Genomic DNA, 27,647 nt, shown 5'->3' on the forward strand with positions numbered 1-27,647 from the left:
CATTGGCAGGCGGATTCTTAACCACAGCGCCACCAGGGAGTTCCTGCAATTAAATCTTCATGCATACTCATCATTATTACTTCTTTAGGATATATTTTTGGCAGTGAAATTGCTTGGTTGAAAAGTATACAGAATTTTAAGACTTTTGCTGTCGATTACTACATAGTTATCTGTCTTGAAACATACCCTGGATTTGTTTTAATCAGGTATGGTAAGGGGACAGAATTTTAGGATTAGAAGGGACTTTTTTTTTAAATTGAAGTACAGTTGATTTACAGTGTTGTGTCAATTTCTGCTATACAGCAAAGTGATTCATATATATATATTCTTTTTCATATTCTTTCCCATTATGGTTTTTAAAAAAATATTTATTTATTTGGTTGCATTGGGTCTTAGTTGTGGTAGGCGGGCTCTTTAGTTGTGGCTCACCAGCTCCTTAGTTGCCACACGTGGGCTCCTTAGCTGTGGCATGCGAACTCAGTTGTGGCATGCGTATGGGATCTAGTTCCCTGACCAGGGATCAAACCCGGGCCCCTGCATTGGGAGCACAGAGTCTTAACCATTGTGCCACCAGGGAAGTCCCCCATTATGGTTTATCACAGGATATTGAATATAGTTCCTTGTACTCTACAGTGGGACCTTGTTGTTTATCAGTTCTATATATGATAGTTTGCATCTGCTAACCCCAAACTCCCAATCCATGCATCTCCCACCCTGCTTCCCCTTGGCAACCACAAGTCTGTCCTCTATGTCTGTGAGTCTGTTTCTGTTTCATAGGTAAGTTCATTTGTGTCATGTTTTAGATTCCATGTGTAAGTGATATCATATGGTATTTGTCTTTCTCTTTCTGACTTAACTTCACTTAGCATGATAATCTATAGTTGCATCCATGTTGCTGCAAATAGCATTATTTCATTTTTGTTAATGGCTGAGTAGTATTCCATTGTATATGTACCACATCTTGGTCCATTCATCTGTTGATGGACATTTAGGTTGTTTCCATGCCTTGGCTATTGTGAAAAGTGCTGCTGTGAGCATAGGGGTGTATGTATTTTTTTCAATTTTAGTTTTGTCCGGATATATGCCCAGGAGTGGGATTGCTGGATCATATGAAAGCTTTGTTTTTATTAAATTAATTAATTTATCTATTTTATTTTTGGGTCTTTGTTGCTGCACGTGGGCTTTCTTTAGTGGCGGAGAGTGGGCTTCTCATTGCAGTGGCTTGTTGCGGAGCACAGGCTCTAGGCTCACAGCCTTCGGTAGTTGTGGCATGCGGGCTCAGTAGTTGTGGCTTGTGGGCTCTAGAGTGCAGTCTCAGTAGTTGTGGCACATGGGCTTAGTTGCTCCATGGCATGTGGGATCTTCCTGGACCAGGGCTTGAACCCATGACCCCTACATTGACGGGCGGATTCTTAACCACTGCGCCACCAGGGAAGCCCCTGATGTTTTTAGTTTTTTGAGGAACTTCCATACTGTTTTCCGTAGTGGCTGCACCAACTTACATTCCCACCAACAGTAGGAGGGTTCCCTTTTCTCCACACCCTTTCCAGCATTTGTTATTTGTAGACTTTTTAATGATGGCTATTCTGACCAGTGTGAGGTGGTACCTCATTGTAGGTTTGATTCGTGTTTCTCTAATAATTAGTGATGTTGAGCATCTTTTCATGTGCCTTTTGGCCATCTGTATGTCTTCTTTGGAGAAATAACTATTTAGTTCTTTTGCCATTTTTCGATTGGGTTGTTCGTTTTTTGTTGTTGAGTTGTATGAGCTGTTTGTATATTTTGGAAACTAAGCCCTTGTCAGTTGTATCGTTTGCAAATATTTACTCCCATTCCATAGGTTGTCTTTTCGTTTTGTTTATGGTTTCCTTTTGGAAGGGACTTTTTAACCTGTCTTCTAGTGTGTCACTTTGTATCTGAAGTTCTCAACCCTTCCTATCAGTTTATAACAGATTTCTTACCTTTGTCACTATTGACATTTTGCACTGTATTATTCTTTGTTGTGTATGACTGTCCTGTACATTGTAGGATGTTAAATAAGCAGCATCTTTGGCCCCTACCCACTAGATGCCAGTACCCTTACCCACGCACCCCCGCCCCCCGACCCCACCCCCGGTTGTGACAACCAAAAATGTCTCCAGACATTGCCAGATATCCTCTGGGAAGCAAAATCACCTCCAGTTGAGAACCACTGGTTTATAACAAAATGCTTTAGAATGCACTGATACCATTCTGATAAAGTTATACAAATGACTTAAAAAAAAACAAACCCTAACAGTATAATGCCTTTAGTGTGAAGGAAAATAACTTATAATTAAGTATATATATTTCAACGTGTAAATTAACGTGGGACTAAATAAAAGAGCCACCCCTAGAAGGTGGTATTACACTTGTTTATAAGTCCTATATTAATCACTATTAAATACTTATAGTCACAGGGAAATCTTTCTAGGCCATGGCAGGTCAGTGTTTGAACCCAGCTCTGCCACTTCCTAGCGGTGCAACAATAGGCATTTTACTTAATTTCTCAGAATGTTTTCTCACCTATAACTGGGGATGGTATGCCTACTTTATGGTTTGTTTTGAAAATTTAATGAGCCAGTGTATAAAATAACTTGCCTAAGAGCTATATGTAAATTATATAATCCTTGCTACAACCCTAGAAGGTAGTACTATTCTAGTCCCCATTTTTACAGGTAGAGAGAAGGAACCAGTTTATAAGTGGCAGAGCGGGGATTCAGAGCCTGTGCTTTCAACTATTATGCTGTACGGCTTCCCATATAATACCTGATGAATAGGGGATACTTAACTGTTAGCTCCTGTTATTTATTTCTTTTTTCTAGCTTTGAGAGACACCCCCTCACCCTCCTCCCCATGTCATTAACATCAGCGCTCTCTCCTGGAAATTTTTTTACCTACTGGTTTCTCATTTCCCCTTCAGGGACATATAATTAATCTTCTTCATCCACACTTAGGATAACTATTTATCAAAATTCTGATGCCTTTCTATGTATGACTTTGATATTTCTGAAAGGCTCATAAATAATGCATTCAACTTCCCTTATAAATAAAATAAAATGCTTGTCTTTTTATTATTTATTTATGAAGAACTTCTTTTCTGATAAATAACTTCTAATATCAGCTGTGTGGTTATATTGTAGCCTTTTTATAACACAAGTGTAGGGAGATAAGAAATTACATCTACATTTTAGGTTTTCCATGTTACAATGAAGGACAGTATGTACATAGGGAATTTGATTTGTTTTACAGTATAATCAAACATGGTTCCAAGAGGTATCATATGTTGTGTTAGGCTTGACTTGTTCCTATGTAAACGATAAAAAAAAAATCTTCAAAAAAAAATCTTCAGAATATTCTGAGCAAATTTTCATTTTATATTAAAGGAATTTGGTAACCAGAAGTAATTAAATTTTTAATTAATAGTTCTCCACTGTGAATTGTATGTGTGAATATGTATAATGCCCCTTTATATAGAATGGTGGAGGGATGGTTTTACGGGTACATTATTTTTCAGCTGATTTAGACTTAAGCCCTCAAACACAGAAATGGTAAGACTTTAAAAAAAAAAAAGCAAACTTAGTCTTTTATATGGAATTTTTTAAACACTTGAAAAGTAAAGAGTTTAGTATGTAGACCCACCACCCTCTCTCTGTGTATCATGATTATCAATGCATGGCGGGTCTTGTTTCCCTATAGCCCTCCCCACCTTCCCTCCTGGATTTTTTTTGTTGTTGTTTTTTTGTTTTTTAATTAATTAATTTATTTACTTTTGGCTGCATTGGGTCTTTGTTTACTGCACGTGGGCTTTCTCTAGTTGGTTGAGCAGGGGCTACTCTTCGTTGCGGTGCACGGGCTTCTCATTGCGGTGGCTTCTCTTGTTGTGGAGCACGGGCTCTAGGCGTGCGGGCTTCAGTAGTTGTGGCTTGCGGGCTCCAGTAGTTGTGGCTTACAGACTTAGCTGCTCTGTGGCATGTGGAATCTTCCCAGACCAGGGATTGAACACGGGTCCCCTCCATTGCAGTGGTTAAGAATCTGCCTGCCAATGGAGGGGACCCGTGTTCAATCCCTGGTCCGGGAAGATCTGTGGCACGTGGGACACGGCTCCCCTCCATTGGCAGGCAGATTCTTAACCACTGCACCACCAGGGAGGTCCCCCCTCCTGGATTTTTTAATAGCAAAACTCAGACATTAGATGATTTCATTTGGAAACATTTTAGTATGTATGTAAACATAAAATGCAATACTACTATATCACCTAAAAACAGTAACTAATTCTTTAGTGTTTCTGAATATCTAGTCAGTGTTGAAATTTCCTCAGTTGTCTCAACTTAAAAAAAAAAACTGTTCAAATCAGGATCCAAAATAAAAGCTATCCTTAAGATTGGTTGGTGTGTCCTTTCTGTTTTTTTCCCTTACAATTTGTTGAAGAAATCCACCCTGTAGATTGTTCACACCTGGAATTTCCTAATTGCATCCATGTTGTGTTGGTCTCCATATTCTTGTGCCTTCTGTGTTTCCTCTAAATTGGTAGTTTGATCTAAAGTAGTGATTAGGTCCAGGTTTTTGTTTGTTTGAAATATGGTTTTATGTGTTATATTTTTTTGTGGTGGTTTTGTTTTGCTTTTTAAAAGAATATTTCAAAGTGGTAGAGTGTACCTCTATCAGGAGGCTCATAATGTCTGGTTGTCTCTTTGAGATGTTAGGACTGTTGATCATTGCCTAGATTTCTCCATTCATTAGGATTTGTAAAATAGCAAGTTATTAGCTGGAATAGTTCTGTAAAGAAAAATTCTCCTTGTATATTTTGCTACCTTATGGTGTAGGAAATGGAGAATAAATGCTTACTACTTTTCTCTTTGGTTACCAGTTTTCAAAATAATGACTTGGTTGCCTAGAACCCTTCAAAGGTAACTAATCAGGGTTTTTTTTTCCTTCGTATATCATCAAGAACACATGGATTTAAATAATGTATATGTTTTGGGCTTCCCTGGTGGCGCAGTGGTTGAGAGTCCGCCTGCCGATGCAGGGGACACGAGTTCGTGCCCCGGTCCGGGAAGATCCCACATGTCACGGAGCGGCTGGGCCCGTGAGCCATGGCTGCTGGGCCTGCGCGTCCGGAGCCTGTGCTCCGCAACAGGAGAGGCCACAACAGTGAGAGGCCCGCGTACAGCAAAAAAAAAAAATGTATATGTTTTACTTCATTGTAGTTACTGATTATATTAGTTTACTATGGCTGCTCCAACAAATTACCATAACTGGGTGGCTTAAAACAACAGAAGTTTATTCTCTCACAGTTGAGGAGGCCAGACGTCCAGAATCAGTATCACTGGGCTGAAATCAAGTGTCAGCAGGTCTGTACTCCTTCCAGAGGTTCTCGGGGAGCATCTGTTCCTTGCCTCTTCCTGCTTCTGGTGGCTGCTGGCATTCCTTGGCTTCCTCACTCCAGCTTCTGCTTCTGTTATCACATTACATAGTCCTCTTTGTGTCTGCTGAGGAACTCCTGTTTCTTATAAGGGTAGATATGATTGCATTTATGGCCCACTGGATAGTCCAGGATAAACTACTCTTTTCAAGATCCTTAACTTAATTATATCTTTTACTGTATAAGGTAATATTTATACGTTTGGTGATTAGGAAATTAATACATCTGAGGGGAAGGGTTGGTTCAGCCTACCACACTGATGCTCAGATTATCTCATCTTTGGCCATTAAATCCTTTAAGTCGACTCCTTTGTTACAAAGGGAAGTCCTTTGATAAAACCCCAGTAGGTGCCAAGATGTTCCAGGTTTATCTTGTATACTTCCTGCCCCAGGCCGGGAATCAGAGTTTTTTCCAAGGAACCCTGGTTACTTTTTGTGGGAAACAGTATTTAGAGACCACATTCTAGGTGCTAGGGGCATAGCATGTATTTTTCTTAGCAATTTTTCTGAAATAAATTACACTTTTACCTTGTTTTCTTAAACAGAGTACACTGGATATCACTGAATCTTTTATCAATGACTTGGTATGAACATTAGTTTTGGGACCAAGCTATATACTGGTGACTTCCCCAGTGCTGCTGAATTTTTAAAAATTAGGTTTGTTTGCTTTTACTTTAAATGTAACCAAATTCCAGTTCAGTTCTAGTCATTGTTTTATTTTTTATTTTTTCTCTGTGACCCAGTCATCCAGTCTGTGGGATTTGTTTCTCACCTGTGGGGCTTTTCAACGAACTGCACTAATCTCTAAACTCTGCTTTCTCTATATCCTTTGTTCTCTGACTCTAAGCAAAACTAAGTTTGTTAGGAGATAAAATTGGATCTTATAGAGTATAATAGTAAGTCAGATGGGAAGGGAAGTCTACTCAGGTAAGCATTCAAATGCATGAGGTTTTCATTTCTATTAAGCTTGAAGGCTCTTTTGGAGGTGGAGCAGTGTGGTGGGGATGGTGTGTGGAGGGCTAGTTGCTCTTTGATGCGTGGTGAACAGTGCCAGACCTCTGGTAACAGCTTTAGTAAAGGTATTTATTTATTTGAATTTGAAAATGATTCAGAGTTTAGCCAATAGCTTAAAAAAAAAACACTTCATTTTAAAATGGTTTTAGACTTATGGAAAAGTTGGAAAGATAGGGCAGAGTTTTCATATACTGCACATCCAGGATTCCTTGTTAAAAACATGATGTATTAGTATAGTACATTTGTCAATGAACTAATATTGACACATTACTCTTAACTGAAGCCCCTGCTTTATTCAGATTTCCTTAGCTTTTTCTTTTTTGGCAGGAAAGTAGAATTTATTTGTGGGCGTGAGTAAGGAGGGGACAGTGCCAAGGCTCTCATGAGTCCAGGGCCCGCTATTTGTCCAGGGGCCACGATTAGGGATGTATTTGACCCCACAGCCATCTGGGATGAGCCACTTTTCTGCCACCATATTTTCAAATTCATCTGTATTAAACTTAGTAAATCCCCACTTCTTGGAGATGTGGATCTTCTGGCAGCCAGAGAACTTCAGCTTGGCCCTGCGTAGGGCCTCAGTCACATGCTCCTTGTTCTGCAGCTTGGTGTGGGTGGACATTATGACTTGGCCTATGTGGACCCTGGCCACTGTGCCCTGGGGCTTTCCAAAGGCACCATGCATACCTGTCTGGAGCCTAGATTGGGGACAGCACGCCAGTCACGAACGTTCACTGGAAAGGGCTGTTTCCAGGGTCTCTTAGGGCAACCCATACAGGCAACAGGCTGCATACACTACGGAGGAGGCTGCTGTTTGCAGCCATTGCACACCGGGCCCCCACGGAGAAAAGAGCATGGTTGGCTTAATTGGCTGCAAAGCCTTAGTTTTTTCTTAACAAACTTTTTCTGTTTCTAGATACTATCTAGACACCACATTACATTTAGTCGCCATGTGTACTTTGGCTCCTCTGGACTGTGACAGTTTCTCTGACTTTTTGATGACCTAGTCAGTTTTAAGAAGCACTGATCCGGTATTTTTAGACTGTCCGTCGGTTGGGATCTGGCTGATGTTTTTCTCATGTATAGACTGGGTTTGTGGGTTTTGGGGAGAAGACCACACAGGTAAAGTGCCACTTTTGTTGCATCATATCAAGGATGCATACTATCAGCGTGGCTTATCAGTGTTATCTGTGTTGATGCTAGCCTTGATTACCCCTGCTGGGTAGTGTTTGTTACAGTTTCAAGAAACTGAAGTTTCTCTCCCTCCCTCCCTGGCCTTTCCATACTGGTATCCTTCGGAAGGAAGTCAGTATGTGCCTCCACGTACTGTCATGAAATAAATCAACAGGGTTGATTATAAGCAGATTTTCTAGAGTTTTTTCTATCTTCTAACCAATGTTAACCTTTGTGGATTTTTTCTTTTAATCAGTGTCTAGCATTCTATGAGCAGTTTTTAAGAGAATGGTGATGGGAGTGACACTATGGTATGTTTCACTTAGTGTTTTTTGTTGCAAACAAAACATTTTGTCTGGTTTAAGCATAAAAGGAATTTTTGAGAAGATGTGAAGTAGTTTACAGAGTCATTGAGAAAGCAGGGAGACAGATTGTAGGCCATTGGTTCTCAAACTCTAGCATGCATCTCAAGAGCTTATTAAAGCACATTTCTGGGCCCCACACCCAGAATTTCTGAGTCAAGATGGTCTGGGATGGGGTCTGAGAATTTGCACTTTTAACATGTTCCCAGGTGATAGTGATTCTGTGGTCTCAGAAGCACACTTTGAGAATCACTGCTGTCTCTGGCTAAAAGCTGCCACAGAGCTGGCCTGACAGGAAAGACTGTTTTCTCTGGTGCCGAGGAGCATATGAAGCTCCATTTTAATACAGTTGCTATTGCTACTTTCACTGATGCTGTTTCTGCTTCAGGAACTGGACTAACCACTGGGAAGCTACTGAAAGCCTTACAGCAGCAAGAATGGAACCTTGTTTCTTTACACTGCTCAATTCTGAACTGAAGTTGCATTTGTGTGTGTCTAATTGGAGAGCCTTAGGTGACGTGCTTGCATTCTGGTTTCAAGCGAGACTGGGAATTTGTGTTTGAATTCTGTTTTGGAGAGCTGAAACTCATAAAATGGAATGTCTTTAAATGTAGAAAGACTAAAAAATGATGGGGCAGCCATGGATGTGACAGTTGTCTACTACAGCAGTGCTCTGCAAGGGGAGAAAGAACTTGCACCAGAATGTAAATTAGTGTACTGCTTCCTTCATCAGAAAGTGTCCGATGAACTGAGCAATGTGCTTAGGGTCTTAGTTGATTTTATGTTCTTACACAAACTCCTCATCTTATTAGACCAGTAACAGTCTGCATACTATAGTAGAGTAACACTGTGCTAACTGTAAAAGCACAGGGGAGAAGGGAATCTAGTGTTTTAAGATGACTGATCTTAGTGTATAAGTTGGCCCTGAAGTATGGTGATACTTGAAGCAGGCTGGCAAATTGGGAAAAATGGAGAGTGTAAGAAAAATAGAGGTAAAACTGAGAGCTCAAAATATCCAGGGTATCACCCCCCACCATAAGCTCTCTAGAACAGTGCTGTCCAGTAGAGATGTAATGTGAGCCAAAGGGTGTAACTTAAGTTTTTTCTAGCAGCCACATTCAAAAAGTAAAAAAAATCAAAACAAACACTTCCAAATAGAGAAACAGGTGAAATAAATTTAAAAAAATAACAGCTTTATTGAGATTTAATTCATATAGCAAAATAATTTTAATTAAATTAAAACCATTAAAACCATTTAATTTAATTAAAACCATTAATTAATTAGTGGTTTTAACTCAAAACCACTAATCTTTTAGTTGCTATGGATTTTCCTTTTCTGGACATTACATATAAATGGAATCATACAACATGTAGCCTTTGGTGTCTGGCTTCTTTCACTTAACATAATGTTTTCAAGGCTCATCCATCTTGTAACTTGTCAGTACTTCATTCCTTTTTTGGACATATAATAGTCCGTTGTCTGAATATACCAAATTTTGTTTATCCATTCATCAGTTGATTGACATTTGGGTTTCCTTTTTTTAGCTATTATGAATAATGCTTCTCTGAACATTTGTGTATAACTTTCTGTGGAGATTAATAATGTATTTTATTTACCCAGTATATTCCAGATGTTACAGTTTCTACATGTGATCACTATGGAAAGTATTAATGAGATAATAAAAATTTTTTTGTACTAAAGTCTTCAAAATTCCATATATATTTCATACTTAACACATATCTTAATTTAGATAGCCACATTTCAGGTGTTCAGTAGACTCATGTAGCTAGTGGCTACCATATTGGAAAGCCAAGAAGTAACTCATTGGGACTTACGTGCAAAGTGGGGAAAGTCGCAGTTTTCCCCGTGTCAGAGATGTTTGCTTGCTGGCTCCTAGACAGATATGCATTACTGTCTTGCTCCCTTTGCCTTTGATTGTTCCCAGTTGAATACTCTTCTGTCCTTTGCTTCTTTAGATCCTTGCTATCTTTTAAAATCCTGACTTATGTTCCTCTTCATCAGTGGGTTTTAGTTATTCCAGCTCACTTTTTCATTTACTTATTTATTTAGTAAATGTTTATTGAACACCTTCCATGTGCTAGCCACAGTTCTAGGTGTTAGAAATGTAGCAACGAGCAGAATACATAAAGTCTCAGTTTTCACTGAGGGTCTGCTTGAGTATGGAGCAATATTTAAACAGTCAGATATTTAGAGAAATAATTTCAGATAGTGATAAGTGCTATGAGGATAATAAAACTGGCTATGAGGATAGCATTTAGGCTGTTACCAAGCACTAATTTATTCTTGTGATTGTAAACACATACCACAATAAAGCTGATTAAAAAATAATTTATGCTAAAATTTACTAGTTTTAACTATATAGATTCATGAGTTTTCACAAACCTATATAGTTTGTAACCATCACCATAATTGTTTTATAGAACGTTTTACCCCAAAAAGTTCTTTCATGACACTTTGTGGTTAAATTCCTCCCCCCACTTCTGGGCAAATGCTGATCTGCTTTCTGTCATTATAGTTTTGCCTTTTCTAGAATTTCATATAAGTGGGATCATACTTTTTGTATCTGATTTCTTTCACTGAGCATGATGTTATTGAGATTTAGCCGTGTTGTGTGATTAGTAATGCATTCCTTTTTGTTGCTGTCTAATATTCCATTGTATGGATACACTATTATTGGTCCATTTATAGTGGGCATTTGGGTTATTTCCAATTTTTGGCTATTATAAGTAAAGCTGCTGCGAGCATTTGTGTACAAATCTTTGTGTGGAAATATCTTTTCATTTGTAGGATTTCTGTATCATATGGTAGGTGTGTGTTTGTAAGGAACAGCCAAACTGTTTTCCAAAGTGGTTGTACTATTTTGCATTCCCACCAGCAACCTTACTGACAGTTGGTTAATTCAAGCACAAAGCAAGGATTAAATGCAACTTCACTGATAGTGAATTCTCAGAGTTCCAAGCCAGGTCCTGAAGTGGCATGATGTAGTTCTACTTGTGAATGCCAGTAGAGTTAACAGGCATTCAGTTATTCAGAAAACTGAATTCTTTTGGTTGTTTCCTTAAGTAAGCCTTCCTTAAGTTTTAAACTTAAGATATTTAAGTTTTGAATAGCTTTCTTTGTCTTGTAAGTGGGGCTCTAAAATATTTAAATATCCAATATTATCTGATAATAATATAAGCAGACTGATATCTGCTTATCAGTCCAGTGAGAGTCATGCTTTTTCTTTTTTTTGTCCAGTTTTTTTTTGTTTAATTTTTATTGGAGTATAGTTGCTTTTCAATGTTGTGTTAGTGTCTGCAGTACAGCAAAGTGAATCAGCTATACATATACATATGTCCCCTCTTTTTTGGATTTCCTTCCCATTTAGGTCACCACAGAGCGTTGAGTAGAACTCCCTGTGCTATACAGTAGGTTCTCATTAGTTATCTATTTTATACATAGTATCAATAGTGTATATATGTCAATCCCAGTCTTCCAATTCATCCCACACGCCCTGCCCTTCCCCTTTGTATGCATATGTTTATTCTCTACCTCTGTGTCTCTATTTCTGCTTTGCAAATAAGATCATCTATACCATTTTTCTAGATACCACATATGTGTTAATATACGATATTTGTTTTTCTGACTGACTTCACTCTGTATGACAGTCTCTAGGTCCATCCATGTCTCTGCAGATGACACAATCATGCTTTTTCATCTGGCTTGGCATTTGGTATTTGAAATAGTTGAGAAGTAGAATAATACCAGTTTGTACAAATTGAATAGGTAACTATCCATTTTTATCCATGCATATTTATATCAGCTGTTGAACATAGGCTTTTGACAGTTATGGTAATTGGGCTAAATGTAATCAGAAATTTAGGTGATTTAAAAATTATCTGGTAAAATGAATGTAATTGTGGTTGAGCTGTATTGTATATCTTGACCAGTATTCAAAAATGTCCGTAGTTTATTTCAACCATATAGTTAGCTTTTTTTAAAAATTGAAGTACAGTTGATTTACAATGTCGTGTTAGTTTCAGGTATACAGCACAGTGATTCAGTTATGTGTGTGTGTGTGCATATATTCTTTTTCAGATTCTTTTCCTTTATAGGTTATTACAAAATATTGAGTATAGTTCACTGTGCTATACAGTAGGTCTTTGTTGGTTATCTATTTAATATATAGTAGTGTGTATAGTTAATTTTTCAAGTTATCTTTATTTGTTTCAGACTTTGCATGGTTCACACTGTCAATATATATTCCATATGGGAGTATATGGTGGAATATAGCTTTATAGCCTTTAAAAATATAGGAATAGAGCCTGGAATATAGTTTATACTGCATTGTTTATCTACTGAACATTCCCTGAAATCCCCATTCTTTTGCTCACAGTTGCTTCTTTTCTCTGTTTTTGACTTTTTTCAAAACTTTGTTTACCTGCTTGTCTTAATTGATAACTTTGCTTAAATACAATTTCTGGAACACTTAAAAAGGAATTGATTATTAAGTAAGTGATTTATGAACATTTTAGAAAATAAAATGATTTTGTAGTTATCAATAGGAAGAATCTCTAGAACAAGTTGAGCCTAATGTACATCTCCATTTTTTTTAAGGACAGTTGTCAACCTGAAATTATTTAAATTCTGAAGTTGTTGATAGTAACTATCATTTGAGTGCCTCTTATATGTGAGTTGCTTTTATATGATGGTATATTTAATCCTCATTGCATGTGATACTCTGCAAAATGGGTATCATCTTTATTTTAATGAAATCTTGGAAAGGTTAAACTTGTTTTCCCCAGTTCATATAATGAAAGTGCTTGGGTTTGGGTTGAAGCACAAGCCTCTCTGAGTCTGAAATTGTAGATGGCTTATTTTTGAATTTTAATAAGGCATTTGACTATACTGGTATGAAATCATGGATAAGATGAAATGTGATTTGATACTGAGAATGGTTGGAATGAATTTGTAACTAATAGAGCAATCTAATATATCAGTATCAACCTCTCCTGAGATCTCGGGTGATGCACCAAAGGGCTCTATCTCTAGCTTTAACTTAAAATTTGTTTTCAAACAAAACTCTGCAGTATGGCTGAACCGCACTAGTATAGGTTGGAGGAAGCCTTGGCTTAAGTTTAAGTGAAAAGGATTTAAGAACAGTGTTAGATTAACATTAATCTTCTGAGCTAACAATGACAATGTGAAGTCATGGCCAAAAAAAGCTAGGGTAAATTTACAGTACATTATTAAGCATATAGCCCCCAGATATAATGTTTCTACTAAGCTGGAATTGAGTTAGGATCAGTGTGTCCTATTTTATGTAGAATTTTGACTACCTGTAGTGTTCAGAGAGAGCAACTGAGATAATGAAGAATTTAGAAGTTATTAAAGGGTTAGGAGATGTTTCATCTGGAGAAGAAAGGAGAGGGCAAGTATAGATGTTAGATATTAGAAATTTTCCTTGCTAATTCTGTAGGCCAAAACTAAGATCTCTCAGGAAGATGATATAGGGTCCTGTTACTAAAAACAGATATTTATAACAGATGACCAATTGTCCAAGTAAAGGGGGAAGGATAATCTAAAATCTCTTAATGGTGGAATTGGCTACCCCATGAGGCAGTGAACTGAGTTATTAGATTTATGTTCATGTGTAAGCCATATGATCACATGTCTGTGTTGTTATAGAAATGGATTCCTACATGAGTTAGGAATTGGTGGTTTTCAAACTATTTTAACCTCTCTCCACAGTAAGAAACACTTTTTCCATTGCAACCCAGTTATGAAATAACATACCCATATTAAATGTGTTGCTGATATTTCCTATTATATTTTATTAACTTTAAAAGGCAGACTGGGGCTTCCCTGGTGGCGCAGTGGTTGAGAGTCCGCCTGCCGATGCAGGGGACATGGGTTCGTGCCCCGGTCCGGGAAGATCCCACATGCCGCGGAGCGGCTAGGCCCGTAAGCCATGGCCGCTGAGCCTGCGAGTCCGGAGCCTGTGCTCCGCAATGGGAGAGGCCCGTGTACCGCAAAAAAAAAAAAAAAAAAAAAAAAGGCAGACTGCTGGGGCTTCCCTGGTGGTACAGTGCTTAAGAAGCCGCCTGCCAATGCAGGGGACACGGGTTCGAGCCCTGGCCCAGGAAGATCCCACATGCCGCGGAGCAGCTAAGCCCGTGTGCTACAACTACTAAGCCCGCGTGCCGCAATTACTGAAGCCTGGGCGCCTAGAGCCCGTGCTCCGCAACAAGAAGCCACAGCAATGAGGAGCCTGCGCACCGCAACGAAGAGCAGCCCCTGCTCGCCGCAACTAGAGAAAGCCTGCGCTCAGCAACGAAGACCCAATGCAGCCCCCCCCCCAAATAAATAAAATAAATAAATAAAAGGCAGATTGCTAATCACTAAATTGATGTAACAACTCACCAATGGATTGACATTTAGTTTGAAATACACTGGACTAGAATAATCTCTAAAATTCTTGCAACACTATGATCCTAATTATTCCCACTCAATAATGTAAACTAAAAATTAGACCCAGAAAATGCCACACTGCAAATGCCTAGAGGTTATTAGTTAATTTTGATCATTAACATCTCTAGGGAGGCTGAAAATTAGAAAATATTCTTGTGTCTTTTGATTCTTCCCACCTTTATCCTTGCCACACCTGCTACCCCTCCCCCAAATCAGTCTTTTCCATCCTTAATTCTGCTTTTGCCCTTTTGAAGACTTCTTAATTAGTTTTTCATCATCTCATTTTCCACCTGGATTAAAATTTGGTGCCAGTTCTTCATTTAATATTTTTCCTAGATTTATAACAACATTTTCAAGTTGTCTACATGAACACCTAATCTTTACATGAGAAATAATTGACTTTCTTATTTGAAACCCATTATTTAAAAAGTATTATTATCTTTTATCTGAAATATTATGATGCATAATTATTTAAGAGAGTTGCAAAAAAGAATAAAGAAAATAAAGATTTTCACTTTGGTTCACATAATGAAGGCTAAGAAGACGTTTTGTGTAAACTTCATCACCAGATGTTTTTTTGTTTCAGAATGGTTCATCTGAGTAAATGGACAAGGTAAAAGGATGCAGTTTCTTAAAGTTGCTAAAGTCAGAGTTTGGAGGATTATATGAAGTGAATTGACAACTTTCTATTACACTAAAGAATTTATGATTTTCTTTAGTATTATGGAAAAAGTGATTCCCAAGTGCCATATCTGTTTCCTCTAATATTGTGAAGTGATTGGTAATGTTAACCCAGTTACCTGCTTGTGGACTGCTTTACTTTACTTTCTCTTTCCCCCTTCCTTCTTGAGGCATGCTAAGTAATTGTGGATTTACTTAATATTCTCTAAACAAAGCACAATTCAGTGGGTAGATTTACTGCAAATTATAATCATTTTTAGTAATTCCCCAAAGAGGCTGGACATGATTAGTTTTCAGAGTACAGGGAGAAGGTAGTTTCCTAGCTGGAAGGCCACTTCTGAAACAGAAGAGATTATTTTTTTAGAAAATTTATCTGTTTTAGCAAATTGTTTGTCCTGGGAAAATGTAAGTGTAGTTTTAAAAAATGACTATATAGTGTGTTAAAATATTTTAAGACCACTGAAGTAACTTATGTGCACTTTTTATGAGCAAAGAGATTGAGATGGATTAATAAGATAAAATTATAATCAGTAAAACTAAAAAAAAGATGAAGCACCTTATTATCTTTTAATTTAAACCCAATCAATGTAATTTATCCCTTTTTAAAAAATTATTTATTTTTGGCTGCGTTGAATCTTCGTTGCTGCTTGCGGGCTTTTTCTCTGGTTGCGGCGAACGGGGGCTACTCTTCGTTGCAGTGCATGGGCTTCTCATTGCAGTGGCTTTTTTCATTGTGGGGCATGGGCTCTAGATGCACGGGCTTCAGTAGTTGTGGTTCATGGGCTCTAGAGGGCAAGCTCAGTAGTTGTGGCGCATGGGCTTAAGTTGCTCTGTGGCATGTGGGATCTTCCTGGAGCAGGGATGGAACCCGTGTCCCCTGCATTGGCAGGCAGCTTCTTAACCACTGCACCAACCAGGGAAGTCCCTAATTTATCCTTTTAATTATGCTTTGATTCAGAAAGGCAACCACTCTGAATATAATTTGGCATATTCTTGCCAGTCTTTTTAAAATACATATATTTTCCAAAGATCATATTATATCTAATTTTGTGTCTTAATCTTTTAATGTAATTTTTCTGACTTGATATTATTCCATTGGATGGGTGTACGTACCTACCATACTTAACAGTTTCATTTTACTTTTTTTTTGTTTTTGTTTTTGTTTTTTTTGCGATACGCGGGCCTCTCACTGTTGTGGCCTCTCCCATTTGCGGAGCACAGGCTCCGGACGCGCAGGCTTAGCGGCCATGGCTCACGGGCCCAGCCGCTCCGCGGCATGTGGGATCTTCCCGGACCAGGGCACGAACCCGTGTCCCCTGCATCGGCAGGCGGACTCTCAAGCACTGCGCCACCAGGGAAGCCCAGCAGTTTCATTTTAAAAGCCAGTGATACACAGGTTAAGACTTCTGAGTTTCAGGAACTGTTCAGATTCTTTTGTTCCACTGGAGTTACGCTTTCTTCCTTGAAATAGGTGTTTTCTTGGATCTTGAACATTTTTAAACAAAAAGATTCTGATTGTAGTAGTATTTGATCTAGACTGTATTTTTTTTCTTTTCCCATTGATAGTGTCTCATCAAATTTAGTACACTCTTAGAGGAATGTAATAGTAGGACACAGCTTGAGGCTTAAAGATATTTTTAAGTTATTACATATTCTCCCATTCATATCAAAATTAGGGAAGGAGATATACCTAAGAATTATTGAATATTTCCTTCATTTATTTGCCATATTATTCTTTCCTTTCTGTATTGCTTAATTCAGACATTTTGGAAGGCACCTATGCTCACCCCTATACCACCAATGCAGACATTTTGAATAAATGATGTAATAATTTTTCCCTTTGGATATCAAGCATTAAAAGAAGCCATTGCAGGGCTTCCCTGGTGGCGCAGTGGTTGAGAGTCCGCCTGCCGATGCAGGGGACATGGGTTCGTGACCCGGTCCGGGAAGATCCCGCATGCTGTGGAGCGGCTGGGCCCGTGAGCCATGGCCGCTGAGCCTGCGCGTCCGGAGCCTGTGCTCCGCGACGGGAGAGGCCACAACAGTGAGAGGCCCGCGTATGGGGGCGGAGGGGGGAAGAAAAAAAAAAAAGGAAGCCATTGCATAACATAGTGTCTCTCTTTTTTTTATTACTCAAACGAAGGTAACAATATACGGAATGTGTGGAATGTTTAACAAAGGCTGATATACTAATAGCTGTCAGCTGTGAGTTACAGCAGGCTTAATATTGTTGAAGTTGGTGTTAACAGTTCGTCCATGTTGATACATGGTAGTAGGGAAGGATATGAGCTGGAAGTCTAAGCATGGAACTGAGTCAGAATCATGAGGCTGGAAGTGACTTCTGGTCTTTTGTCAAAGCCAGTTGATCACTCTGCTGTTTTCCCTTATTCATTAAAAAAAAAATTATTTATTTATTTGGCTGCACCAGGTCTTAATTGTGGCACACGGGATCTTTAGCTGTGGCATGTGGGATCTAGTTCCCTGACCAGGGATCGAATCCTGGCCCCCTGCATTGGGAGAGTGGAGTCTTAACCTCTGGACCACCATGGAAGTCTCTCCTTATTCATTTAATATCAGTAAATCTCACTAGTTTACAGCTAACGTCCTTTTTTTTCTATATGCCAGGCTAAGTGGTTTTTACATGAACTATTAGCCAGTTATTGTGAACTGCTCGTCACCATGTTAGAAAAATAATAAAGTATTTTGTGTGATGAGATCTGTTTTCAGTTTGATTTGTGGTTGGTTGCTCATGCATTATGATATAGGATATGCCTGTTTGTAAACTTTCTGTCTTATGCAAGGTGAATTGATTTTTCTACATATAGCAGTAGAGGCATTCTTGTAAAAAGCAGTTGTTTTGGCCTTTGTGTTGTAGAGTTGCAGTATGTTAGAAGTACTTGAGGTGGATTTTAAAAAAATTTGGGGGGGGGATTTTAAGTTTTTTTATTAAGAAAACAAATAAGGGAGTTACTTGGTGTATCCTTAATGGGATCATGACTCCTGGAATTGAAATTTGTTCTGAATCGTGAGAGAGGCAGCCAGACCTGTGGGTGTGGATGGCGCCTGAACTGTGGGTCAGAGCCAGGACAGCGTTGGGAGTAGTGGAAACACGTGTAATCTTTATTGGCTGTAATTTTAAAGGCTGCATTTTAGTTTTTATTGATTCATTAGCCTTCGCTCCTAAATATAAATATAATGTTGAAAGGTATGGACATTTTGTGTGTGTGTGTATGTGAGTGTGTTTTAGTAGAAGGTAGTAGTGGGTGGGAATGTAGTTGGTAGGGAAAAGTAAGAACAGAGGGATCCTGCTTTTTCTTCTTTATTTTCCAGTGCCCTTCCTTAACCCATGTATTAATCAGTAGGTACCAGTAACTTTAAAATGTTAAGTGGAAAATTTGCTTAATTTATTTAACAATTGGAATTGGACAATAAAAATACCAAGACAAGTAAATAGCACAGAGAACCCATTTCCTTCATGATTTCAAATGGTAAATATGAAATAACTGCACGTTTCCTCCTTCCAGTGGATTCTCCATCCTTGTCTTTCTCCGAAGGTTAGCACATGTTCAGATGACCAGATGTCATTCTTTGCTTTGACCTAAAGATCCTAGATGTTTGCTCCTCAAAATGACTCCTTACCTTTAATGACATGGAACTCAAAGCAGCTGTCATTTCCTTTTTTTGCCATGGATTGCATCGATGCTGTTAGATCTGTAGTGAAGCTAGTCTGAAGATGTCATGGGAATGAGCAAATAGTGGTTTTAGTTAATTGTTTATTATCAAAGGAGTTGTAGAGAACTTTGAAAAGCACATGGAAGAAATTAATGAGCCATAATTCTATTTCTCATAGACAAATCATGGTGCATTTTTTCCAGTCTTTTTTCTGTGTGTTATAAAATTATAATCTCAATTAAATTGAGTAATAGGTTGTGGGGGGAAGACCTTCAGAGATAATCTCAGATCATGGTTAAAATTTTAGTAAATCATGATTATCTGGGGGTGGCTCGTTGTAGGGAACTGAGACCTCTGCTGACCTAGGTAATCAGGCAGAGGTGTTAGTACTGATAAGTATCCCCTGGAGCGATTAGGGTCATAGCTTTGTGGCTAGGTTGCTGTTGGGGAAAAGGAGGAGGTCAGGGGTTTGGACTCCTGAATTTCCCTCTCCTTGAACCAAAAGACCCTCTGGGTTTGGTCAGAATAGGTGTTTATATAATTAGCTGTGGCCAAATTATAGAGCCCCTAAAGTAAAAATGTGTCCCAATCCCTGCCATACCACAATCAAGTTAATCTAAAAACCAGATAATCTCCCAGTCATTGAGAGTTCATACAGAATGTATGATTCTGTATCCTTTCTATATGAAAGGTTTCTTGATTATCATTTCAGTATAATGGTAATGAATCATCTTGAAATTGGGAGAGTAGTTCAGGCTGGTATGGCTGTCCTAATCAGGGTGCCCATTAGATTTTGCTCATAATACTTGAGAGAGACAGAAGCTAGCAAGATTGGTAGTGGGTTCATTTGTGGGGTAAATAGCCCAAATAATCCAAAATTTAACAATTCTGTAAGTGGATTGACATTCTGTCAGTTATACAAAGGAACTTAGAAGCTTTCTTTTGGGAAATTTGCCTTATGTGATTCTCCATATATGTGCTGTTTCACTTTACATGATTCACTCACAATGTGTGTATTAAGTCTAGGAGAAGTGTCTTTTTTGAAAAATTAGAATTTCCTAGAATATATTAGATCTTTGGAAGAAGGTTGACCACTTGTTTCATTATAGAAATGTGTAGCCACAATACTAATTTATTCTTGTAACTTAATTTATGAATAAAAGTTATTACTTGTTAACTAGTATTTTTCTTTCCAGTTTCTCTTCAGCAACGGGTAGCAGAATTGGAAAAAATTAATGCAGAATTTTTACGTGCAAAGCAGCAGCTTGAGCAAGAATTTAATCAAAAGAGAGCAAAATTTAAAGAGTTGTATTTGGCTAAAGAGGGTAAGTTTATAAGTCTTCCCCTAACCCCCATACTAAAACTGCCTTAAAATGTCAAGTTTCTTGGTAGTACAATGTTAATTTTATCATTGAATAAATCTTGATTTTATTTCTACTTGCATAGTATAATAGAAGCCTATTTAGAGGCTAGGGTTAATAATGAAATTGAAAAACAAGTTGAATAATGCGTTATTCAGATAGTCCTTTGTCTTTTGCCCTTGATGATATTTAAGATGGTAGGCTAGATAGTCCTGGGACACAGGACTTCGGTCCTCTTAGCACTTGGGAGATAGCCCCAGGCAAATCAGGACTGTTGGCATTCTAGTAATAGCCTTAGCTGTGTTATAGTAAAACTGACATTTCATGTAATTTATTCAACAAATGTTAATTATCAGTTAATATGTTTAATACCTGCTATGAGGTGGGCATTGTGCCTAAGTGCTGGGTATACAGAAGGGGCAAGATTCATGTGGCTTTTTTACTCATAGGAGTTGAACTCTACTGAGGAAAACAGATTAAGTAATAGTGAGTTGTTTAAAAAAAAGCAAAGTGTATAAGGCCAATGTATGAGATCATATCACGAGGGAGATCTACTCTGAAGGATGAGGGAAAGGGTTTACATTTTGGGTATTGACATAGGAAAGTATAGATATGATTTCCACAGCCCTCTAGACCAGTGAGTGATTCTCAAAGTGTGATTGTGGAATAGCAGCATCAGCATTATTATCTCCTGGGAAACTTGTTAGAAATGCAAAATGTTGGATCCTACCCCAGACTTATTGAGCCAGACACTCTGGGATTAGGGTCTAGCAGTCAGTGTTTTAAGACGCTCACCAGGTAATTCAGATGCACACCAGATTTTGGGAACCACTGCTCTAGTATAGACCAGCAGCTCTCAAACTTTAAACTGGATGAAAATCACCTGGAGAACTTGTTGGAACACGGTATGTTGGGCTGGAGCCTGAGAATTTGCATTTCTAATAAACTTGTAGGCGACTGCAGTATGGTCAGTCCAAGGGCCACAGTTTGAGGACCACTACTCTCGACCAGTGATCCTTCAACTTTTAAGTTTATATACTCTGTAAAATGATTATAAACATCCCTCACACCTTAAAAAATTTTTAATTTTAAACGTAAAAAATTCAAAGGATGTAAATTCTATTGTATTGTTAACACTGACAATTTAAACTAAAACTCATGCTTTTAAACATATCCAGTGGAATCAATCATAGTGATTTAATATCCATCACCATCCATTTAATAAAAAATACGTGAATAAATTCTTCAGGAATTTTACATTTTTCTCCTCCTTGTGTTAGGTGTTTTTTTTTTTAATGTCTCCCTCAGAATTTTATTCTAAAAAGTGTTTTTTAGCACACAGACCTGAGTGTGCATCAGAATTTTACCTATAGGGTTTGTTAAAACAAAGATTGCTGGGCCGCACCCCCAGAGTTTCTGATTCACTAGGTCTGTGGGATCCTAGAATTTGCATTTCTAGAAAGTTACCAGGTGATGCTGATATTGTTGGTTCAGGGGCCACACTTTGAGAACCACTGGCCTAAAGTAATATTTTGTGCTTGGAAGCCATTAAAAAAAATGGGTCAGACGTCTCTGCAATAAAAATATGCATATAAATTTCTTTTGTATTGAGATATCATTACAGTTAAAGTAGACAATTGATTACATAAATATTGTACGCATTTAAAAAATAATTATTAAGTTGTAAAAATTATTGGAAATGCAGGTCTTATGAGATATATTGCTTCTCCCTCCCAATTAAGTCATTAACCTCTGGTGAATATTATTAATGTCTAGAAAAAGGTATGTTTCAGTTTTTTTTTTTTTAGTGGATATAAGTTGGGAGTTCCCTGGTGGCCTAGTGGTTAGGATTCTGGGCTTTCACTGCTATGGCCCAGGTTCAATCCCTGGTCAGGGAACTGAGATCCCACAAGCCGCACGGTGTGGCAAAAAAAAAAAAAAAAAGATATAAGTTAAGCCCTTGATCTCATAAATAAGTAGACGGAAATAGAAGTGGGTTTTTTTTTTAAATAGTGACTGTTATTCTCTTAACTCTTTCTGAATTACGTGTTAAATCACATAGTGCTCTAGCTTCAAAAATATTTTTATTCTGTAGGTTGACAACTCAAATAGATCTTCTTTCAGTTTTGTTGAAATAGACTTTGCAATCCACATGACCTGCCAAAAGATTCGTTACCCAGTTATTAGTCATTCACTTTTAAAAAATAAGTTTATTTATTCATTTATTTCTGGCTGTGTTGGTTCTTCGTTGCTGCACGCGCGCTTTCTCTAGTTGCGGCGAGCGCGGGCTACTCTTCATTGTGGTGTGCAGGCTTCTCATTGCGGTGGCTTCTCTTGTTGTGGAGCACGGGTTCTAGGCGCGTGGGCCTCAGTAGTTGTGGCATGTGGGCTCAGTAGTTGTGGCTCGCGGGCTCTAGAGCGCAGGCTCAGTAGTTGTGACACGGGCTTAGTTGCTCTGCGGCATGTGGGATCTTCCCGAACCAGGGCTTGAACCTGTGTCCCCTGCATTGGCAGGCGGATTCTTAACCACTGAGGCACCAGGGAAGCCCAGTCATTCACTTTTTTGTTACTGACACTGATATTTTAAATTGTTCCTCTGGTTTGATATCACAGAGAAGTTTTTACACAGTAAGGTAGTGAACCATAGTAAAACTCAGGATGGGTGAAAGCCTTTCATTTGTTAAGTAGGGAGAAGGGTGTTAAGAAAAGGAAGGTGGCCAAAGAGAATCTACACATAAATAGCTCTCTGTTTTAGGAAAGATTATTTATGGAAGTTGAGGATCTAGAGTTTGATTCCTTTAAAACAACATGTGCCTATGAATCCCTTGGAAAGTCTTTACATACCCCCTCGGGTGTACCCCACTTTGAAGACCACTGTCCTGAAGTGGTGTTATTCAGACTACATGTTGTAACTCTTTGATGGATAGCAAAATTGAGTGCGTTGTGACCAGCAAGTTTTAAAAAGAAATGCAGTGGAAAGTAACAGCACGTTATTTACTTGGAAAGGTTAAGTAAGTATAATTGAACAAAATTTTTTGTTTCAGTTACATATACACACGTATGTATAGAGTTGTGTGATAAAATATATGTTTTGCTGTGAATTATGGTAAAAGCAGTTTGAAAGCCACTGTTCAATAAGATGGAAGATTCCTAGGCCTCACAGAATTCAGCCCGTGGCTTGGAAAGGTTTACTGACTCTAGTGTGGGATGGGATTCTGTTTTCTTGTGGGTTGCAGGAGGGCTGGCTGTTCCCTATTAAGTTTGTTCCTCCATAGGATGATAAGGACATGGGAAAGCTGGTGTTCCTGTCTAGGCATGGTGGCAGTCTGCAAGGCACTGTGGAGGTTGGGATGAATGAAATATGGTTTTCATCTTCAAGAAAGTATAGTCTACTGGGGTAGATAATACATTTTGCACGCTATCATTGTTATTTGAATATATGTTGTTGTCCTGAGAAATGAGTTCTGTCCAGTTCTTCAGTATGTTCATGTGAATTTTTTAACATCTTCCTTTTAAATTTTGTTTTAACCTTGAATTGATGAAATACTACTTTAAACTCTGCAATGGTATGTTGTTGTCAGGGTGAGTGTAATACATTTTAGTGTGTATGTATGAGGTCGTGGCAGTATTTCCTCTGATGACCAATTCAAACTCACTGTGATACTAGCTAGTGGCATTCTCTTTTCTCTTTACTTCTCACAACCAATAATTCTGACGCTTGATCATCCTCTCTACACTTTTTTTCTTTCAGTCTTTGCTTATCCAATAAATTCAAGTTTATCTTGTCCAAAGTTTGTTCATTTTGCTTTCTGTTTTTCTCTATCCCCAAATAAAGATGCTAGGGTTTCCTTTGTTTCCTTATCTTCTTTTTTTAAATTATAAAATTGACTTTTCTGTAAAATTCTGAAGAAATGAAAATGACTAAGAACCTCTCATTTCTGAAATACATTATCAATTGCAGTTTTATATCTCTAAGCAGCTTGTAATATGGGTTTGTTCAAAAACATGCCTGCTATGTTAAATTGCTTTGACTGCGTCTAGACCCAATAAATAATCTGTATGTGTACTATTGTATCTTTACTATCTGAAGTTCTCAATGAACTTAAACTGGCCATAAAGAACAGGTGAGGTGACTTATTACAAAATTTCAAAGGGAATACTGTGATCCTTTTTAAGAGTTTTTGGTGTCATTTCTAAAGAAATTTGCACAGTGTGTAAAAGGTAAATGTTGATTTAGTTTATGGCTTGGCTGATTGCCTATATCATAATAAAAAACAAATTGAAAGATGTCCTCTAAAGCAGCAGCTTATATTATTGCATGAAGTATATATCTAGTCTTCTGTGATTGTCACAGGTGATAACAGTATAAGCCATGGTTTTGATGTGTTCAGTAGTCTTTGTTTTATCTTTCAGCAAACCAGGTCACAGTAACCCCAGAAGTCCAAACACTGGTGTTTTTCCCAATAAGAATAGGTTTTGCTTTGGCGTTGTAATAGCTGTGCTTTCATTTATTTGGAGAGTGGCTGAAATATAAGTGCAAATAGTAATGAGGAGTGCTAATAAAAGGGATTATTACCTCTTGACTCCTCTTACTGTCTGTTCCTGCCTTAGTACCCATTCTTTTCCCAGCTTCTTCAACTGGGAATGTTATAAATATTTCTGAAAGTTTTGTTGGTTTTCTGTTGAACTTGAAAAAGGGATTTAGCTTTCAAAAAAATGTTTTTGATTTAGCTTTCTGCTTTAACCAATTTCAGTACAAAGCTTGGCACTGCAATAGTGTTTGTGTTTTGGAAATCCTCAGTCTTGGGCAATGAGTAAGAGCCTGTTACACGAGGGAGCAAACAAAAGGCCATAGAGTTCTCAATTTGAAGGAGAATAGTAGAAATAGAGCTCATGTTAGTCACCAGAAGACAGTGGAATTTTCTAGTGGTGTTCAAAAGGATTTTGTACATGGTTATAACATATATAAAGCTCTGACGCTAACTAACCAGAGCAATAGTTAAAAGCTAGGTTTAGGAAGATATTTATGGTTCAGATGCCTTAAGTTGGTACTTAGATATGGAAATAAAATTAGAGTATATTTAAAAAATTAAAAACCATTAGAAATCTTGGAAACAATAAATAAATTGAAATAAGGTAAGTAGATGGTTTAAATGGTAGACACAGATTTTAAAAATTAGAAAATGGTATTGAGGAGTTCTCCCTCCCAGTGAGACAGAGAAATATCAAAGAGCAATTGACACAGAGGATGAGTTGAGTCTCCAACACACATCAAAAAGAATTCCAGGAGAAGATAATGGAGGGAGTAGTAGAGAATATTTGAGGAGATAATAACTGAGATTTTTTCAAGCATTAAGAAACAGTAGTGAGTCCTCAACATAAATACTGAGTACCAAGTAGGGTAAATAATAGTAAATTCATACTTTGACGCATCTTAAACCGTGGAACCTCAAGAATGAAAAGAAAATGTTGAAAGCTACCAGAGGGAAGTAATAATTATGCTGACAGGAGATACCACATAAGCAGAATAGATGCCTGGAGACAATGAAATAAGATCTTCAGAGTGCAGAGAAAAAGCAGTTGTCAACCTAAAATTTTATGTACAGCTAAATTATTTAAGAGGGAGAGCAAATAAGATATTTCAGGCGAACGAAAACTGAGAGCATTTATCGCCCACGTAAATCACCAGAAGAACTAGTAAAGATAACATTTACAAGAAAAGTAAACATAGAGGGAACATATAGGATATGAGAAACAGTACCAACCATAGAAACTAATAAATCTGACTATAAAAAACAAAACCAAAAAACTTCTGAGTTCATTTTAATTTTTTAAAAGAAGAAAATAAAACAAATGAGGCAATAATAACAAAATTGGAACTTATGGCAAACAGCATTGCGGGGACATAGAAGGGTATTTCACAATGAATGAAACAGTCTACAAAGAGAATGTAATAATCATGAACTTGTCTGTACCTAACAAAATAGCCATGGCATGTCATAAAGAAACAAAAGGTGATAGAATTACAAGAAGTTGATAACTGCACACATATGAGATGTTTAACATTATATCAATTGCTAGATCAAGCAGTAGGTAGATACAACAACTTTGAGCAACGGAATTTTAAAAAGTTTGATCTCCTAGGAATGATGTACCCAAGAAACTGAAAATATACATCCTTTTATATTCATAAGGAGCACTTAAAATATTGTGTATATCTCAAAGGAATACTCAGCATATTTTAAAAGTCAAGCTACTTACCATGTTTTGTTACCTATTGCAGTTAGAAAGATTTTAAGCAGCAATGTAAATGTTTTTTAAAGTTTGGAAACTAAGAATGCATTCCCGTCGCTCATGAGTTCAAGAGGAAGTCATAATGAAGATTGCAAAATATTTAGAATACAATGAATATACTTGTGGGATGCAGCTAAAACAATACTTTGAAAATAAGCTTATAACTTTAAAAACATTTATTAAAATTAATTTATTAAAAGACATGAGAGGGGCTTCCCTGGTGGCGCAGTGGTTGAGAGTCCGCCTGCCGATGCAGGGGACACGGGTTCGTGCCCCGGTCTGGGAAGATCCCACATGCCGCGGAGCGGCTGGGCCCGTGAGCCATGGCCGCTGAGCCTGCGCATCCGGAGCCTGTGCTCTGCAACAGGAGAGGCCACAACAGTGAGAGGCCTGCATACCACAAAAAAACAACAACAACAACAACAACAAAAACCCAAAAAACGGAGAGAATTTTTTTCTTAGCAGACTGCCTTATAAAAAATACTAAAGGAAGTTCTTCAGTTGAAAGCAAGTAATTATAGACAGTAATTTGAATTCACATGAGAAAAACAGAGTCCCCAGTAAAGGTAATTGTGTATTTTTTATATGTATATATATACACATAAAATACATATACACATATATTTATATTTGCTTTATTGAGCCCATAGCATATGGAAATTTAGTATATTTGCCAATATCAGCACAAAGGAGTTGGATGGGAGGAAAGCTATATTGGACTAAGGAAATGACACCAGATAGTAATTCCAATGCACAAGATCAAGTGGAGAAAGCCAGAAATGGTATATAAGAAGGGTGATATAATAGATGGTATAAATATATACTTGGTCTCCTTTCTTTTCTCAGATTTTTAAAGACAATTATATGAAGCAATAAGTATAGCAGTGTATCATTGGGTGTATAACATATATAGGTGGCAGTGTATATAGCAATAATAGCATAGACATGGAAAAAGTGAAGAGAGCTATAGAGGAGTAACATTTCTATGTTTCATGGGTATTAGGGTTATACAAATCTGAAGTAGATTCTATTAAGATGTATACGGTAATAGGACTTACCTGGTGGTCCAGTGGGTAAGACTCTGTGCTTCCATTGCAGGGGGCCTGGGTTCGATCCCTGGTCGGGGAACTAGATCCCACATGCCTGCTGCAGCTGAGAGTTTGCATGCTGCCACTAAGA

At 37.9% G+C, this 27,647-nt stretch overlaps 1 protein-coding gene and 1 non-coding gene across 2 annotated transcripts in view; one reads left to right on the plus strand and one right to left on the minus strand.

The window, feature by feature from the left end:
• The window catches only part of RABEP1 (rabaptin, RAB GTPase binding effector protein 1), a 97,123-nt gene that overhangs the window by 15,410 nt on the left and 54,066 nt on the right, over window positions 1-27,647 (plus strand). The window contains exon 2 of the mRNA XM_029213256.1: window positions 20,010-20,138. Coding sequence (XP_029069089.1) covers window positions 20,010-20,138 — 129 coding nt within the window. The remainder of the gene's footprint in view (window positions 1-20,009; window positions 20,139-27,647) is intronic.
• On the minus strand, window positions 7,196-7,330 carry LOC114889885. Its single transcript, XR_003792177.1, has one exon. It is a non-coding gene; the product is annotated as a small nucleolar RNA SNORA70 (small nucleolar RNA).

This window comes from Monodon monoceros, unplaced genomic scaffold (genome assembly GCF_005190385.1).
Source record: "Monodon monoceros isolate NGI ecotype Baffin Bay Population unplaced genomic scaffold, NGI_Narwhal_1 Super_Scaffold_9, whole genome shotgun sequence".
NCBI classification, from domain to species: domain Eukaryota; kingdom Metazoa; phylum Chordata; class Mammalia; order Artiodactyla; family Monodontidae; genus Monodon; species Monodon monoceros.